Below are 19,298 nucleotides of genomic sequence, written 5' to 3'. Positions count from 1 at the left end.
TGGGGGGAAATCTTTGAAACCCTTGATATTTTGTGTGTAGCATCATATAGAAGTCCTTTATCAAGTTTGTTCAAAATATGCCCCTGGGGTCAAAACTGGACATGTCCTGTGGTCACAAGTGTATTATACACTTTTTTGGGGGAAATCTTTGAAACCCTTGATATTTTGTGTGTAGCATCATATAGTAGTCTTATATATATACCCCTGAGGTCAAAGCTAGAAATGCCTTGGGGGTAACAAGTTTTCTTTAGACTTATTAAGCCTGGAAATTTATGATATTTAGACTCATTGCCTTTATTGAAAAGGGACTGTGTAGCATAAGACATCACTCTTTTTTCTTCAGTACACTTAACTATTGCAGGTTCAGCCCTTATTATCGCACAAAGGCCGGGCGTCAGGTGACATCTCGGAGTATATGTCACAAAATCCTGCCCAGGAGCTCACTGTGCCAGTATGATGTTCTGGGAAGGTGTAATGATGATACATGTAAAAGGTGAGAGTTCCTGAGGATTGAAGGTTACGGAGACTAAATAGAAAAAAGTCTGTTTTTTTACTGGTTGCTTTAGTCAATTGTTACTTAATTTGTTGTTGGTATTGACACTCAAGTTTGCTTCAAATTTTAGCTCTTAAAATAGCTACTTCAATAATATTTTTAACAAAACAGGAACTACTGAAGGCAGGAAGGTGCACATGCAGTCCGACTTAGGAATGATTTTATTATCTCAACCATTTAATTCTAAAAATGCTGAATGGTGCAAATGCGTTCTGCATGAGGGCAGGAGGGTGCTGCCACAAAAGGGCACCGTGCAGCCTCCTATAACTCTTTCACTAAAACCCTAAATATGATTGGTCAGTTTTCAAAAACTCAAAAAGTGTACATGTACAATTATAAAAACCTTGTTCTTTTTACGCTTTCAGACAACACGAGAGTCATTATGTAACAACAGACAGGGAGGCATTATGGGACGTCGTGGCATATTGTCCAGCATTAGTGGGGGTTACAAATGGTACTCCAGCCAAAAAAGTCCCAAAACTCTTAGGTTTGTAACCATTCTATTCAAGATTTATGTATGACAGAGTTATCCATTCTGATAATTGACCTAGGGCCAATCCAACTCCAGGGAAGAGATTTGTCTGCAGAATCACAGATTTCCGTGGATTTTATGCCTCCAGGCACCATAAAAGAAAGATTTTTTTTATAATTATTATTACTGATTAAAAAAGGTTTAAGTGTTTGCTTTTGCTTGTTACTTTTTTTGTATTAACACTTTAGTTTGCTTCAAATTTGTTGTCAGGTGAGCCCCTGAAGGGCATCTAGAAAGTTGGGTTAATTTCTGCATAAGGTTGCCTCACCCCCATTGACCCCCATATATATGGTAGCCTATAGCTGGCATATTGACATCTGGAGTAAAATACTAATGATAACTTCCTTTTAAATATATTCTTTTATAAAGATATATGAATAAGAAGTTTCCAACCAAATTTTATTAATAAAACATATGGGTATTGTTGTGATAAAACTTCACTTCAAACTGATTTTTGAATTGTGACTCAGTGGTTGAAATATCAGTAGTATATGAATTCAGGCGTGTTCATCCAAAAGACTAATTTTGATGACTGGTGACGATTAAAGTTTATAATTAAATGTAGTCGGAGTAAATTGCTTGTACATAGAGCCATTCTTATATTTCTTTTTCACAGGTGACTATGTGGACAAACTGATGAAACAGAACCAGGGTCGTCTCTCCCTTGACCAGATGGGACTTCTGCTGGTGTCTAGAGTGAATGACTATGCCAAACATGGTACGCATGAGGGTGATAGCAGTCTAGTGGTTTAGGTGTCTGCCGTGATCCCCATCAGGAGTTATTTGTTACGGTCTCTCAAAAAGGGACACCAGTAATGGTTTCTACCAAAAGAGTGATTCATTTATGCTTTCAACTGACTTGACAATCAAGCTTGGATATAATTTTAGAAACTAAATTTGGTATGCTTTTTTGCTTGCATTCTAAGTGGGAATTAATTGTACTTGACTGCCAACTTAAAGATCCAATAGAGAGATTTACTAGTCACATCATAATCTTAGGTAAACAGATGCATGTCAAGTTTGATTTAATACATTCTTTAATCTTACCTTTAACAAAGTTGCACACAATAGTCAGATTAAACGCCATATCAATTATTTCTGTAAATTGGGTGCAGGCCGAAATCTCCAGGGCATATATAAAAAATCATGGCTATTCTGTTTTCAGTACCACCTCACACAATGTTCTTTACCCAACGCTTGTTCCGACCAAAGCAAGAAGAAAGCACAGCCATAATCAAGACCGAGGGCCAGCCTGTACTGTCAAAGATCAACAAAGATGGTATATTTTAATTTCATTGCTCCAATCAGAGCCATATTTTGTGAAATCTATTTAGGTTTGTTGTTGTATTTGACTGTGTTAAGAGATATATTGAGCCAAGACATAGTGATAAATGAAAAATGCTACAAGTTTCAATAATTAGTTATAATCCTGTTGTAATTAATTTATTACTAATTGAACAAACCTTCTTATGGTTGCTATTGCACCTTTGCACAAATGAATTTGTTTCAATTTGTAATGCATTAATTATAACATATACATATCATATATGGCTGGTTATAAAAGCTTTAGCGTTGTCATTGGGTTTCTAAAACCAAATCACATAGGCAGGGCTCATAGCTCTGACTTTGATAAGTGTTTAGTTATACCCAGTTTTCAACACAAAATCACAACTGGCACCAACTTGCAGCACTCTTGGTTTATCAGTTAAAAAAAATGCATGGTTTTATGAAGGAATCTTCAGCTTGGGGTTTTGTGACTCGCATGGTTGACAAAATCTCATAATTATCTGGTAATTATACAGAGTCCTTATATAATTATAATGGCTTAACCATCCCTGGTTCTTAAACTTGTCTCATTTTCATACAGGTTTTGATATGAAACATACACATATCCCAACCAAGGAGGAGATAATCTGTGAAGGAGAGTCTCGCTACTTCATATCCGATGCAGAGTTACCTGCCCTTGAACAGGCTGTGTTAGAAACACCACAAGACACATTGAGATGGAGTAAATTGGCTGCTAGCAAGCTTAACAATACCACATTGTAAGTGAATCTAATTCATTCTGTATGATTATTGTGAGGTATGATACAAAATATGAAATGGTTGTTCCTGTTGCAATGATCATCCAATGCCTTAGCCCATGATTACGAACAGTCTCAAGTCCAAGTCTAAACTCATACAAAGAAAAGCACTTTTATTGAATAACAAAAAATCATTTTTATTCCATTTGTTTTACAAGCATCAAAACTGAAAAAGTTACAATGAACAGAAGATTTGCAGTTTTGCTACTTCAGTCTGAATTCAAACTTGAAATTGTTCGTTATCATGGCCTGAAAGTTGAGACAAATTTCAGATTGAAACTATTGGTATTACACCAGCTTTTGTACTAAAATTCTATTTTTCCTTTTTCGTTATCTGATTTTATATGGTAAAAAGGGAAAGGCCTCACCCTCGGCCCTAATTAATCTATATTTACATTGAGTGTAAACCATTACTTAATTACTGAATTTAAGACTTGTACATAATATATTCATGAAGCAGGCATTTTTGTCAGTTCCAAATTAGGTACCTTTGAGCTATTATAATTTCCATTTAAAGAATTTGTGTTTCCTATCTCAGAAATGCTGAAGACAGATTACGTGAGGGGCTGAGTGTTCTAGCCCGCGGATTAGAGGCAAATCCAAGCTGTAGTGATCTCTGGATGGATTATCTAAACTTGTACAGTCGACTGACGGACACTTGTGATTACGTACATTGGGCACGTCTGGCTACGCAGCATGCGCCAAGCTTTAAAACTTGGTGGAAGGTTAGAAAGACTTGTTTTCTTAAATATTAAGATATAGAAGTGGCAGGTTCAAATAAATTGGTACAGATCTTGTATATATGATGTGCTATGTTATTTCATCAGTGAGTAGTAAAAAAAATAAGATTGAAACAATTTGTAGTTAACTCACAGGTATTTGCCCTTCACTGACTACTGAATACTGAACTTACTGGCATGAACGAAGGAAAGTTTGCAAAATTGTCTGATGTATAAAAATATGGCATGCCTTGTTACGTAAGGAGTATAATATGAGAATTAAAGGTCCAATTTTTGCTTGGATCATGGATTAGGCCAAATTAAATTAATGGCTAGATTTTCATCCATTTTTTTCTAAAATTGGGGTGGGGGGTAACTGTTTTTATGCCCCCACAAAGTGGCGGCATATAGGGTTGCCCTTGTCCGTACGTACGTACGTATGTACGTACGTACGTCCCGAAGATTGTTTCCAATCTAATTCTTGAAAACCGTTTGTCCAATCCTCACCAAACTTTAAACACATGTTTGTGACCATAATATCTTGATCAAGTTCGATAGTCATGGAAATCGCTTAAGTCATTTAGGAGTTACGGCCCTTTTTTGCCAAAAATTCCCGAAGATTGTTTCCGATCTAATTCTTGAAAACCGTTTGTCCAATCCTCACCAAACTTTAAACACATGTTTGTGACCATAATATCTTGATCAAGTTCGATAGTCATGGAAATCGCTTTAGTCATTTAGGAGTTACGGCCCTTTTTGCCAAAAATACTTCAAAAATATATGTTTCCAATCTAATTCTTGAAAAGTATGTGTCCAATCCTCACCAAACTTTACATACATGATTGTGACCATAATATCTTGATCAAGTTCGATAGCCATGGAAATCGCTTTTGTCATTTAGGAGTTACGGCCCTTTATTTGCAAAAAAAGACTTGAAAAATACGTCCCGAAGATTGTTTCCGATCTAATTCTTGAAAACTGTTTGTCCAATCCTCACCAAACTTTTAACACATGTTTATGACCATAATATCTTGATCAAGTTCGATAGCCATGGAAATCGCTTTAATCATTTAGGAGTTAGGGCCCTCAGATTATCCTGAATAATCATTATGGCTTATTTTCTGTGACAAAAAATCGAAGTGGGGGCATCCGTGTCCTTTGGACACATTTCTAGTTTTTATCTTAGATGAATATTTCATTGATGAACATAGGTGTTAATGCTCTTTCATATTGCTTAAGGGACCATAAACATGTGTTTTTAGACAAACCTTAAACACCATTGTAACAAACTCTCCTTTTTACATGTGAATGTTTACATCAACACTGGCTGGTATAGAAGAACTGTTCCTGGACAATACGGGTCTGATACGAAATACAGACTCAAGTTCAACAATTTTATTTTCAGGTCAATAAAATTAAAGGGGCATTGAGAAAAGAAGGGGAGGCAGGAATGAAACACTAGCAATGTATTTATAGTCACCTTACCCAACCCACAAAAACCACGTAAATTAATGTCCCATGACATAATTGTCCTTATTCACTGCAGTATGTAGAGGTTACCGAGTCGTACTCAGAGCGAGAAGCCGGATGTCTTGGTATGATCAACTACCTTTGTCAAAGTCTCGAGGTCTCAGCAGGGGATGAGGAGCTCTCGCACCATCTACTGGAAACCATGGTGTTACGGTCACAGCTGGCAGTCGGTACAGGACATTTGGAGAAAGCTATTGACTTTATGCGGGTATTTTATTTTAAGTTTAAACTTTAAATTAGTTGGAGGGTTTGTTTTTTGCAACATCAATTTACTTAATTAGTTTTACTAGTCTGGTGTGATAAGAGATCCACATTAATGGAAAAAGTCATGAATTGTGGAGCCATCTACTTACCTTTTTTGAAATCGTATTTCTAAGTTGCTATGCTCTGGAAAATTATAATAACTTTATCGGTAAGTTATAGGGACTAGAAACCAGATGGTCCAAAAATCGGCATTGTCAATGAGATGAGATAGGAGCTAGTAGGATTTTTCATGATTTAAGGAAAAACAGCAACAATCATGTTGCTGTCTCATTTGAGTTTCCCTGTTTAAAATTAGTGCATAATGGTTTCCCAGTTATAATCATATCTGTTTATGAGTACAGATAAATATACCAATGCTATTTTCAAACTTACTCATAATTGGGATTCGCATGGTAGACAATCACAGTAATTTTCACATTGTAAAAAATGTGCAAAAACGGCAAAAGATGCATGTGTCGTAAGCAATGTGATACATCAGTTTGTAAGATTCAATTCATTGTACACAACGATGTCATTTTTATGGAAGTTTTTGACAATTTTCTTTTTTTTCTTGCTGTATCATTTGGTGTCTAGTCCCTTTAAGGCAATGTTAATTTGATTTTACAAGCTAAGCTTTTTGTTTTATTTGTAGTAATCACTTCATATTTTACCCAAATTCTTGATCTTACAATATTTGTTGTACACATGTACCCATTGATTGCCCAGTAGAGACTAAATCGGTCTAAATATGGTAAAAATACCTGAACTATTGTCTTGCAACAGTAATTATACCGAAATGTTATTTTTTTTCCCCCAATATTTCAAATTTTAGTATTTGTTAAAAGAGGTGTTTTCCATGTTTAAACAACCTTGCTGTGAGCGATTAAGCAGTTAAATTTAATGCTATGAAAGACTGGTGGTGCGATTACAAATCCAATATTTCACAATTTCCATTTTACTAAATTCAAGATTTCAACTTTATGAATTCATGATTTCATGATTTTAACTTCACAATTTAACTATTATAAATTTTACGAATTCATAATTTCAACTTCACAATTTCACAAATTCACGATTTCACAATTTTAAGTTCCTGATTTTAACCTTACAATTTCACAAATCTACAATTTCAACTTTATGAATTCACTTTTTAACTCTGAAGTGAAAGTGAAGTTGAAAATTGTGAATTAATGTAGTTGAAATCACGAATTCATTCAGATATATCATGAAATTATGAAGGGGAAATAATGAAATATTGAAATGTCACTTCCTGTCTTTCGTTAATCGCAGACATTGGTGATGTCCGTGCACGTCTATAGCTTGGTTCACTTATAATTCTATGGCTCAATTTCAGGGTTACTTTGTGAAAAGTGAAGGGGTCCCACCACGTCAAGACAAACTCGCTGTTAGTGACAGGGCGGTGCTATGGCTTACGTATATACATCTTATGTCCTGGGGACATTTTCCTGACATGTTGTATGACCAACATAACTGTACATCAGGACGTATTGTTAATAAGGTGAGGGATATTTGAGCATACAGTGTGTGTTTTTTTCTGACCCATTATAGATTTTAGTATGTATCATATGTTTCCGGTATGGATAGAAAAATCCGACCTGAGGGCACACGGACTGGAAAACATATTTCATATTTTTTCTTGCATATCTAAAACTATTAATTTGTGGAAAAACTGACGGACACACTTTTGTAGATTTCACCAAAAAGCGTGTGCGACGTTGTTTACTAACATTATAAAGTGCAGTAATTTAACTATTGATGCGAACAGTTCCACTAAAAATCAAGTTTTTACACTTATTTACAAATTACTTATATATTTGAGTGTGTTTTATTGAAACGGCATAATATACTTTTCATAAACTATACAATAAAAGAAATAAAGAGTGGCGCATTGTTGTGCGTGACTCATCTTACATTGGGGGTGAAAGACAGGTTTTTCCAGCACTGGCCACATGACCGTAAACACACGCCCAGAAGGCAAGAACATTTATTATGCATTAAATTTGGTCAAATGGAATACCTTAAATCTGCTGAATTGAAAATTTCACGAATACAATTGTTATAGAATATAAAACTCCCCTGGGGTCAGGCATTACACCCTGGGGTAACAGAGGACCAGCAAATGAACCTTTTACGAGAAGCAATCAACGTTTGTACGGGCAAGAAACCAGCATCGGGTCCAGGGAGTTTGAAGGATATTCTACCTCTGCATTTGAACATGATTCACTTGCTCTTAGCTCAGAACAAGTAAGTCATATTTAGTTAGTATGTGTTTTGAAGAGAAAAGTTCAAATATTGTCATAGCGATGATGACGTTGCCGTGCAGTGGTTTTAACCTTTGAAATAACACAAAAGCATTAATTAAAAGATATTTAGATAAAACTTCGTATATTTATTGCCAGGAACAGTACTCACGTGTATAGCCAGGCCTATGACTGGCTTATATATATGTCTGTTATTACTCTTTGTTTGACTATAAAAACATTGGCAGTGGGTCATTGTCCAGAGTTGTTACAATAAGACCAAAGCCTGGTTCTGACTGGTTTACTTTGGTTGATGTTTATGCCAATAAATAGTTGAGAATTAACTTGCGTTTCACCATACCTTGTAAGCTAGAGGAAGTTGTTGGTCATATTCTTATTACAACAAGACCATAGCCATACTGTGGACAATGTTGATGCTAATATATACCGTAGTACAGATTTTTCTAACGGTTACTCTCTTGCCTTGTAGGCTAGAGGAAGTTGTGGGTAATTGTCGAGGGTTGTTACAACAAGACTAAGGTCTTGTGTCTGTCTTGCCTACTGTGCCCGATGTTGATGCCAATCAATAGTACAGATTGCCCTCTTACCTTCTTGGCTAGAGAAGTTGTTGGCTATTGTTGAGGATGGTTATAACAAGACTAGAGCCTCTTATTTGAGGCTTATTGTGGCCAATATTTATGCCCTAAACCAGTACAGATTTTACCCAACTTGACTTTTTATTAGGAATGCAAACGAATGGCAAAATTGATATTCGAATATTCGGTAATTCTTTCGAACAAATATTCGAATATTCGATTACCAAAATACATCTTTTAAAAGTTGTAGTACACTTTTATAGTATTCGCTAAAGTAATAGCCATGGCATATAAGCCCTACTTTGTCGTAACCAATACGCGCAGCGGACCCTGAATTTCACCAAATGAGCCTATGAAATTCCTCATTTCAGAAAGACAAAAAGTAAAACATTATGAAAGTAAGTAAAGTAAAAAACTAAATCTTTTCATTTATATTCATGTGCCTTCATAATTGTAAACAACGTGAACTTAGATGGATTTCTGGTCAAATGACGTTATACGCCAATGGAGGGTCCGAAGAACGAGCAGCCTAGTTCTGGGATTGGCCTGTACTAAATAAACTTATAGAAAAAACAAACCAACTCGGGAACTAGTTTATTCCTTAATTGGAAAAGGCATTTACCGAAAATAATTGATGTTTGTTGTCACTTGTCTTATAGGCAGATATTGTTAAATTGCGGGGACTTTTTATAGTACCCGACGACATGTCCCTAAATGACACATGACGCATGTTTAGTGTATTGTCATCTCATTCACAACTCTGGCAGTATAGGCCAATCGTTGTAAATCATGACAAACGAACTTTATACACAACATCCGGGTTGCAGGCAAAAGGTTTATTGATATATTTATTCAACAAAAAAACATCGAATATTCGAATACCGATTTTGACATTCGAATACCAAACGTTTGATCGTTTGCATCCCTACTTTTTATCCATTCTAGACTAGAGGAAGTTGTGGGTCATTGTCGAGGGTTGTTACAACAAGACCAGAGCCTGGTGTTAGTCTGGCTAACTGTGGCCAATCTTTATGCTCTAAACCAGTACAGATTTTACCCAACTTTACTTTTAATCCATTCTAGGCTAGAGGAAGTTGTGGGTCATTGTCGAGGGTTGTTACAACAAGACCAGAGCCTGGTGTTAGTCTGGCTAACTGTGGCCAATCTTTATGCAAATAACCAGGACCTAGATGCTGCCAAGCAGGTATCTATAATGAAAACAACAACATTTGGTTCAATTTCTTTGCCATTTTTTGTAATTTATTCGTGACTAGCAGACATAGGTTTGTAATAAAACAAAATTTAATACAGACAAAACATTTTCATATTTTTTCTGTTGCAAAAAATAAAATGGCAGCGCCCATGGTGTAAGGGCTTTCATGAGTCTAATGGTATTTTGAATAATATGATATTATAGGGACTGATAATTTACAGTTCACAACAACTCCAATTTCTATTTGTCTCTGTTCTAAAGAGCTTTATGTCAAAACAACTAATTTTTGGACCGAATTAACAATTTGCATGCAAATACAAGTTTTTGTTTTACAAACAATAATATAAGTGTAAATATTTTTTAAACATAAACAATTCATATCTCTGTTGTGAATAAGCCATTTCTTGGCCTCAATTTCTCCTTGTGCTGCAGGTGTTCCGAGATGCCATGGAAGTGAACCCTCATTCTGCCTACTTGTTTAACTGTGCTGCTGAATTTGCCTTGAATCAGGTGGGACAAAATTTGATTTTAAAGTTTTATCTTTTAAAAATAATTCTGAAAAAAGATCTAAAAGCCAACTCAGCCTTTCCCCAATGCCATTTCACTGCTAGTGGTCACTGTGAATCAGTTTCAGGATTTTTACAGATTATTGTTTCTTAAGAGCATGATTTCCGAAGGTCTGTTACTCATGAAATGTGAAATGATCAAACTGTATTGCAAACATGATATATGACTATAAACTATGATATGATCATAAAACAAGACAAGAAGCACTTATTCCCTCTTTTGAGGTATAAGGTTCTGGCAATCCCATTTGAAGAAATTTCATTATTATTTTTTTTGCTGTGCTGCAACTAGTCAAAGATTTTTTTCTGTGATAAATTTATGAGGAAGTTTTTAACACACAAAATATTGTATACTGAAATTTCTTGATTTCAACTCTCAATTTTGTTATTGCAATGTTTATAAAATATTTGATTAAGACCTTCATATCCAAACAAACTTCATGATGATCCAAAAAATGATGAAAATTAAACCTTTTACTGACTTCAAAAGATTTTTCTATGATATGACTTTTGACATTGTTGTTCATCTTCCTAGATTTCATGAGCTAATCATTTTGAACAAGTTTGATGTAAGTCAGATGAAAATTATACCTTGGAGAATGTTATCAAATTATTTCTTTGATTTGACCTAGTGTCCTAGATTTTTGCCTTACATGACCCACATTAAACTTGACCTATATTTATTTAACACAATCATTTTGTGCAAGCTTTGTATTGTGTTGAAAAGATGTATACCTTTAGGTACATTCACAAGATATTTTGATGGTTTGACCTAGTGACCTAGTATTTGACCTGACATGACACTTATTCAATCTTGCTTGGATTTTATGATTTTAAAGCAAGTTTCATATTGATTTGACTATGTACTTAGGTGAGCTAATAATAGCTACCATCAGATGAAACAGTTAAACAATGAAGATTATTATTATTTATAAATTATTATGCTTTTACGAACAAGTTGCCTGTGGCTTGTTTGGAGAATATTATGAGTTTTTCAGGATGAAAGCTTTGCTTTGGAATGTCTGGAAGCTTGTCCAAAGGGTTACTTTACCCCAACCCCTTCTGCCTTAGATCCCTTAACATTGTACAGGTATGTGATTGTATTTGCTTAATGTCATTTATTAATAAAACACATGTTGCTTTTGAAAAAAAAAGAGAGAAAAGATTTTGATTTGTGATACATTTACTTGAAACCATTATTTTATAGATTACTGCTGAAACAGACATTATCTCTTGGTAACTCACAGCCAAGTATTAGACAAGACTTGGACACAGATTGTTTATCAGAAAACAAAGCTTACCTCTGGCTGAACTATTGGTAAGCCTTATGGAGATTGATAAAGTCCAAATAACATATCAATTCATGGTTTATCAGACTAAAAAATATAGTGAACCTTTTAGCTCTGATTTTGAAAAATGATAAAGTCCAAATAACATATTGATGGCCTCACTTCCAAAGGTTGAAGCTACAAAATCACATGTTTTCAGTAGCAAGGTTATTAGTATTAAATCCTGCTAATTTCATCACACTTTTTTTTTTTTACAAAATGCGAAAGTTACAATTTTTGTAGTTACAATTTCTGAAGGTTCGGCATTTTTGCTTCCCTGTGAGATGACCAATTATTGCTGGACATTTTGATCACATGATCAATCACCATTTACTCATTTGACCTTTTACTCGGCATGTTGCAGTTAGATTGCTGCTTGCCGTTATGTTTTTAGTGATGTAAAAATTCCAAAACAGAAAAAATGCAGCTTCAATATTTTGAGGCCATCAACATCAAATTTTGATTAATCTGACAAATAACTTTATAGCACAATATTTTTCTTAAACTTTGTTCCTTATTTTGTTATTGAAACTAAATGACAAACATCATCCTGTATTGAGTTTACAAAGGAACTTTTTTCCGTGATTAGACATTGCAGAATACCAATCAATACCAATGTTTGTTGAATTCATGTATTTAAGTTTATTGCTTGAGAAGCGTGGCCCTCTCTCAGAAGTTGAGGAGATGTACGAGGTTGCTCTCGGTGATGTGGTAGGGGCGGAACAAGTGGCGGCGGTCTGGAAAGGGTATGGTCTTCTAGTACATTAAAAACAGTTGTTTTTTCCACTTATCAAAATTGATGGAGTTGCGTGCTAAGGTAGTGAGTTCCCCATTAGATTTTCCTGTTTTTATTGAGTAAAGCTAAGCGTCTTTTTAGGTTTTCTGTTTGTTCAAAGAAAAATCTATATTTTGTCTGTGTGATTTTGTTGAAATGGTCATTATGCAATAACTTGAAACTTGACCATAAATTAAAAACCATTATCGATATTTAAATGAAACTTTGTACACATGTTTTCAGGGACTAAGCACACAGGTCTGTATGTATTTATGCAAAGTTCAAGATAAGGCCTTCAGTTTATTTTCACCAGTTTTGGTATTTTGTCAAACCATTGCAACTAGAAGTGATAATGATATAATCCAGAAGTCATAAAACTCCATTTTCAGCTACCTCTTCTTCAAGTGTCGTCAGCTTATAAAGGGACCCTGTGGTCCTATAGAACAGCGCCGTCTAAATTGGCTGCTACACAGATGTATTCAGACCACGCCCGTCCGTATGCCGGTCTGTCACTGGCCTGGTGTGACTTGGGTGGATTATCAGCCACTTAATTCAGTTCTTAAGGTGTATCTAAGATGTCTGCTGCCTGAACAACAGACGCGGGCTCTCGAGAGATTTGCAAACCAAATGTCGAATAATGTCCACCTTGTTACTAGGTGAACAATGTTTTTGATATGTAAATATTTTGTATCAATTATTTAATATTATTGAAGATTAATTTTGAACAATTTTCTTATATAATTGTTGTCATATTAGTGGCATGATAAACCCTGAAGAATATGATATTTTTCGCTTTGTAGGCCTATACAACATTACTACAATTCTTGAAATAGTGTTCATATAAACATACATGCCATATTTTCTGGAGACCATTCAGGGGGATTTGTTCAAAAGGCTAAAAATTCAGGGGGATTTTGGTTGTATTCAGGGGGATTTTTTTAGCAGGTCTAAGTTGGCGAAATTTTAAAGTATTTTTAGACGCAAGTATGAAAAAATGTATTCACATATAGTTTGCTTTGAAAACCTCTAAACTCTTTCATTATACAGAATTATTTTATGTCATGATTTATCATATTTTTATGATACACTGTCATGTCATACTGTAATGCACTTGCAGAACAAAATATGTCATTGGAAAAATATGTTTTCGAGACAATTAAATTAAATTTACCTTCCTCCAAAGTCTTTAAAAAAATTGTGCTTAATTCTATCAGCTTTGATGACTTTCAGACAATAAGAGAATAATAGAATAAATATTATTAATTTCTTCCTTCCAAAAGAGTAATATTTCTTTGCCTTTGATAATTACTACAAATTAATTGATCACTTGTTGTAAAAGTTTCCTTTTGGAGAGTTTCACTCACATACTGTGGTTTCACTTTGTCATTATTGCCTGATGTAAAATTTCAATTTTTTTTTTAAATTTTTAAATTCCGGGGGATTTTTATCTCCCGCCGGGAGACCGGGGGATGGATCGAAATTCCGGGGGATTTTCCCCCCGCCGGGGCATGATACTGCTTAAATTAAGGATCTTTTGTTCCAATTGGTGCTTACTCTGTAAGATCTGTAAGTGTCAAATGGGTTAAGTGTGAGATGAATTTGATATTTCATTGTCGCATTTGATATATGTGATATACTGCACCCACTACCAGAATTAATTGGAATTTTACACAAAGAGGTCCAAGTTTTGTATAATTTCAATCACGAAGGTAGTGTGTGCGGCATTTGTCATCATTGGAGAATTGTGGCAAAGTAATCTTCTGTATGAAGCTTTAAGGTTTTAAACATATTGAAACACACTTACTAGAACTGAAGAGGTCTCTTTATAATATTTTTTCTTGAAAAATGAATATTCAGGCTGTGTGGCGAATACCTCAAACAAGGGGATGACCAGAGGGCTCTGGGTCTTTGTAACCTTCTTACCTACCAGGGGACAAATAACCTGCATGTTTGGAAATTGTGAGTAAAACTTCGAGCCCCAGAAGGCTTTGGTCAATGATTGCCCTTTATTGAAATTTTAATCGTAGATATAGTTTATACATTACAAATGGAGGTCATCTTATATATGATCTTACGATATTATATCAGAAGAACAGGAAATTCAGTTGTATACTTAGCGAGTGTCAGAAATCAAATTATGGTTTGAATTTGTAAATTCGTACAAATATTGGGCCGATTGTTCAGAACTTTTTTAATGTTTCTTTGTTTTAACCAATATTTACTCATATGACAACACTGCATCAGCATATAACAAGTTTACAGGAAAAAATGACCCAAGAGAAATTAACAACACCGTTAACATTGTTTTTTGTTTTAAATTTGTTACTGGTCTGGAAGTTTAATGGATACAATTTTGATCTGCTGTATTTCTAGCAAGATTTGTTTCAGCTGTAGTTTTTCATTTTTGTAAGCACATCATCCAATATTTCATGTTTAAAAATTAACAACAATGTCGTTAATCATGTTGTTAACTTTCAAAAAGTTCTGAACAATCAGCACAATGTCTGATACTTCTAGTCTATTTATTCAATTTTTTTTTTCATAACCAACTTAATTAGGGTTTGAAAAATCAAACGTACAACATGTTTGGATGGCCCCCATTGTTTCTGCTAGGCTGATACTAAGTTTCTAATTGTATTACTTGGATAAGCCTATGAAGCAGCTGTTGATAAACTTAAATATAGGTCCGTAAGTTACATTCAATTCCCATTTTAACATCACAATTTGAATGTTTTTTTTGTTTTCAGATTAGATAGTGTGTTTAGTGTTTTACGATAAAATCTTTCTCCCCCCATATTTAGATTTTTATCAAAACATGTGGACTTTATAAAGATATGTTTTGGAAACATTTTCTATTTAGTATTGGAAGTTTGATTCATGACAGTACAAGTATTTAGTGTTTTTCCCTTGCATGTTTTAAGACTTAAAGCTGCACTCTCACTGATTGACAACTTTGTAATTTTTGTCTAGGAACGAGCAAATTTGTTCGTAAATGTTATATGACTGCTGACAAAAGATCAGATCACATAGTTTTTCATATTTACATTTGAAAATTGATGTTAAATGAAATTTTTGGCAGTTTTCCAAACTGTTTTGGCAGGTTTCTAAACAAACAGGTTTTGTAATATTGTGAGTTTTCGTTACGACTGAATTTTAAGCATTGAAGATAAATCAGCTGTTTTTGATACAAAATTTAAAAAATGGTCAGAACTGTCAATCCGTGAGAATGAAGCTTTAAATTATCACTGTAGACTTTATTGTCAACTGGGAAGGCGTTTACATTTTTTTGGACTTTTTCATGCATGAAATGGATTTTTTTCTTTTTTCTTAACTTCGCTAAAATTGTTCCTAAAATATGTTTTGTTTCATCAGTGTTTAAAAAAACAACCTTAAATGCAGTGATCGAAATTAACACAAGCCGGACACTGGTATAATGTCTGCAGGGCTTTTTTAGAATTCCAATTTCATATAATAGGGCTTGTTATAGATTCATAAGCCTAGTAGTGTAGTTAGAAGTCAGGCTTGTTGATTTTTGAGTCTCATTTCGATAACTGTAGATGTTGTTATATTTACCTGGGGGTCGTTTCATTAAAAATCTTACTCGATATTAATCTTGAATTAAAAATATTTTAGTGCCATACTTTTATTATTTTGCTACATATTTGTATGAATTAAACTTAAGCCAACATTGAAAACGAACGCAATTTTGAGGAGAAAGAAATCGATGTGTTACCATTTGTGACCTTTTTACCGATTGAAGATTTTTATAGCTAAGACTAAAATCCTTGATTGAAATGATCCCTTGCTTCATAGTATAAAATTCACCTTTATAAATTATATAACATCTAGTGTATATCAATCCCCACTTAATGTTAAATTTTATTTAAAAAAGAACTACCTTCATGCACGTGTAATTTCAATCTATTTATATCCAATGATGTTGTTCGTTATTTAAACAGTATTTCTTCCCTCACGTAAACTTTTACAGGGCAACGAGTTTATCAATACGACTGAGATCACAATACCAGGTAACTTACATAGTTCAGAAAATTAAAGGTATGAAGTTTATTTGGATTAGATATAGATTTGATGAAGAAAGTTTCAACCTAATTATCTTGCCTGTTGTTATAATGCTTAACCACTGCTCTTGAATATTGTCCTTGTACCTTTTCTGTTGTTGTTGGGTTTTCTTAAAGGGGGGCAGGGGTTGGGGTGGGGGGTCAAATAAAAAATCAAGCAAGCGTCATAGCCTGGATCAGGGCTTCCATTAAGAATTTGAAACTGGAAGTGTGCACTTCCTGTCAATCAATTTTGGAAGTTTTACACTGGAATGTGGAAGTTTAAGCCTCCTGAATACAATATCTTTTTCAACCATTTTTCAACAAGTATATTATTAAAAATGGAATGATTTGCAACTTTAACTTGCCAAATTCATAGACTTTTATTATAATAATTAATTTTACTTAAAAACAGTTCAACTACTGATTGACATAAAAGTAATAGTGACAAAAGGTTTTGATATTTCGAACTTCCAAGCTTTCAACTTTGGAAGTTTTCTTCAAAATAAGTTTTTATACTTTCAAAGAATGTTTTTTGGAAGTTTCAACCCATTTCTAGGGAGTAATATACTTCCAAACTTCCAAACACCCTTTAACGGAAGCCCTGCTGGATGCTGTTGATGGCTCCAAACAAAAAGTACAAGTTTGATAAAAAAAACAGAAGATGTTTACTAGAGTTTGGCGATCGCCATAGTTGCTTTGGACCATAATACAAATTATTATCTTATTATCAAAACATATCATATATAACTTTGGTACACAAGAATGTGCATGTTATAATGATCATAAAACTGTTTTACCATTGAATGCATCAGATGAATACTTTAATTTCCATGAAACTTTGTATACATCTTCATTATAGAACTAGCCAAATTTGGAACAAGTTGCGTAACCTAGGCTTATAAATGTGTGCCCTTGATTGACTCAGAATTTCGTCACTTGCAGTGTACTTGTTTACGAAAAAAAAGAAATTATGTTTCGTTGTAGACCGTGCGACTGTTCAGACGAGCCTTGCAGAAGAACCCTTTGTCGTTGGAGCTGTGGAAAAATGTATAATTTGTTTAGTTCTTATCAACATTCTCCCGTCTTATCAAGACTGTATGGTTATATTTTCTTTTATCTTTACTTGTCATTTGAGATTATTCTACAATTTAATTCTATTGGACAATTCAGTCAAGTGTTTGTTGACCCCCTGGGGCGGTATTCAATAAGCAACTTAGATTGAAGTGTTTTGATTGGCCTGTATATTAAGCTGACCAATAGGCTGAATGAAATCACTAAGGCATGTCTAAGGATAATGACAAGATGAATATTGAATACTGGCCCAGCTGGGGTGGTATTCAATATACAACTTGAGTTAATCTTATGATCATTCATCATTGACTTCATTCGCTCTATTGATCAGTTATTAATAATAACTTAAACAAGTAATCTGATTGGCTACATGGTTCCTACATTTTGTAAAAGACCAATTTTGAATACCAGTCCTGGGTCAGTATTCAGTATCATTCTTATCCTTGGATATGCCTCAGTGATTCCTTTCAGTCTATTGGCCTGTTATTTTTACCGTCCAATCAAAACACTCAGATTCTACTGTTAAGTTAGATCTAAGTTGGTTAATGAATACAGCACCTGAAGCTGTATTCATTAACCAGCTTGGATATAAATGAAATTTAAGAGTAGAATCTACTACTCTATAAACTGCAGTTTATTTCCAAGATATTTTTTTCATTTTAAACTTAAAGCGATTCATGTTGGTATGACAACAGGTCCGTTTTAAACCGCATTTAATGCCCATAATTTCAGTTCCTGACCTACTTGCTGACCCAGGGTGCCAATGCAAGGGAGGTTATCGCAGATGCCCTATCCAGATGTAGAGAGTTGGGTGTTAACATGAAGGAGTTACTGCCCTTGGTCAACAATCCAGTTGGATGAGACCAACTTGGAAGGGGGTTGGGGGGGGGGGGGGGGGGGGGTTAGTAGGTAACAGAATGGAATTTTTGAAGGGGGTGAGGAGGTGGGTGGCGGATGATTTGGCTTTCATGAGGGATTGGAGAAGGGATCGAAAAGGTTGGGTTGGGATTAGATAAGTCGGAGATTTTTTTGGTGGGGAATGGGGACAAATTTATTTTTGGGGGGAGGGGGGGGGGCAAGAGGATTAGACAATTTATTTACGGGAGGGATGGTAGGATAGGGGAGGAGTTATCAGCTGCATGTGACCTGTCAAGATTTATTACAATTATTCGATCATCAACAATAACTGTTGAATGACTGATACGAAAATGGATTCAGAATCATAATCTTGGCAGATGGGGTTATTTTGCACATTCCACTCGAGAATTATACACACTGATTGCAATAATTCCAATTGAACCTTAAAGACAACATCGTTTCTTGGGTGCAATGTGCATGTTTTATGTAACGATGGGTTAAATATCACCTACATTGTTTTGGTAAGTATACTTATGTAGACAGCTCAGAGATTGGTTCCGTTTTCTGAGTTGCCTTTGGCTTGCATTCACACAAAAATGATTAACACACAGAAGGAGTTATTAATAGAAAAATTGGAGTACTGATTCTTGATAAATTTTTCATATCATGTGAATGCTGCCATGTGTTATGTGTTGTGTTTGGGGACAATTGAAAACTGCCGGGATATATGAAAAGAAACCATCGTGTTGATTCCACGTCTTCCGGATGGCCCAGTATTATCAGATACTTCTGAAGTTTAATTTGTTTAATGTTTTATGGTGCTTTTCTGATTCAGATATTATCATGACTATTTTTGTATTAGGCCAGAGAAAAAAATATTCTTAGGTTCTCATCTCCGCCTTATTTTG

General features: G+C 34.6%; 1 protein-coding gene across 1 annotated transcript in view; it reads left to right on the top strand.

Annotated features, from left to right (window-relative positions):
* Nucleotides 1-18,410, top strand: part of LOC128238122 (zinc finger C3H1 domain-containing protein-like) — a 37,842-nt gene extending 19,432 nt beyond the window's left edge. Inside the window, exons 18-36 of the mRNA XM_052953694.1 lie at nucleotides 362-493; nucleotides 919-1,040; nucleotides 1,702-1,803; nucleotides 2,251-2,364; nucleotides 2,953-3,130; nucleotides 3,708-3,894; nucleotides 5,435-5,626; nucleotides 7,016-7,180; nucleotides 7,745-7,926; nucleotides 9,602-9,722; nucleotides 10,164-10,241; nucleotides 11,296-11,387; nucleotides 11,505-11,615; nucleotides 12,267-12,371; nucleotides 12,790-13,056; nucleotides 14,258-14,359; nucleotides 16,389-16,428; nucleotides 17,446-17,508; nucleotides 18,265-18,410. Of these exons, the coding sequence (XP_052809654.1) occupies nucleotides 362-493; nucleotides 919-1,040; nucleotides 1,702-1,803; nucleotides 2,251-2,364; nucleotides 2,953-3,130; nucleotides 3,708-3,894; nucleotides 5,435-5,626; nucleotides 7,016-7,180; nucleotides 7,745-7,926; nucleotides 9,602-9,722; nucleotides 10,164-10,241; nucleotides 11,296-11,387; nucleotides 11,505-11,615; nucleotides 12,267-12,371; nucleotides 12,790-13,056; nucleotides 14,258-14,359; nucleotides 16,389-16,428; nucleotides 17,446-17,508; nucleotides 18,265-18,393 (2,482 nt within the window). The 3' untranslated portion in view covers nucleotides 18,394-18,410. The remainder of the gene's footprint in view (nucleotides 1-361; nucleotides 494-918; nucleotides 1,041-1,701; nucleotides 1,804-2,250; nucleotides 2,365-2,952; nucleotides 3,131-3,707; nucleotides 3,895-5,434; nucleotides 5,627-7,015; nucleotides 7,181-7,744; nucleotides 7,927-9,601; nucleotides 9,723-10,163; nucleotides 10,242-11,295; nucleotides 11,388-11,504; nucleotides 11,616-12,266; nucleotides 12,372-12,789; nucleotides 13,057-14,257; nucleotides 14,360-16,388; nucleotides 16,429-17,445; nucleotides 17,509-18,264) is intronic.
* Nucleotides 18,411-19,298: the final 888 nt, after the last annotated feature.

The sequence above is a fragment of the Mya arenaria genome, chromosome 6 (genome assembly GCF_026914265.1).
Source record: "Mya arenaria isolate MELC-2E11 chromosome 6, ASM2691426v1".
In the NCBI taxonomy this organism is placed as follows: Eukaryota; Metazoa; Mollusca; class Bivalvia; order Myida; family Myidae; genus Mya; species Mya arenaria.
The sequence above is the reverse complement of the archived record's forward strand: the minus strand, read 5'-3'. Positions and strand labels throughout refer to the sequence as shown.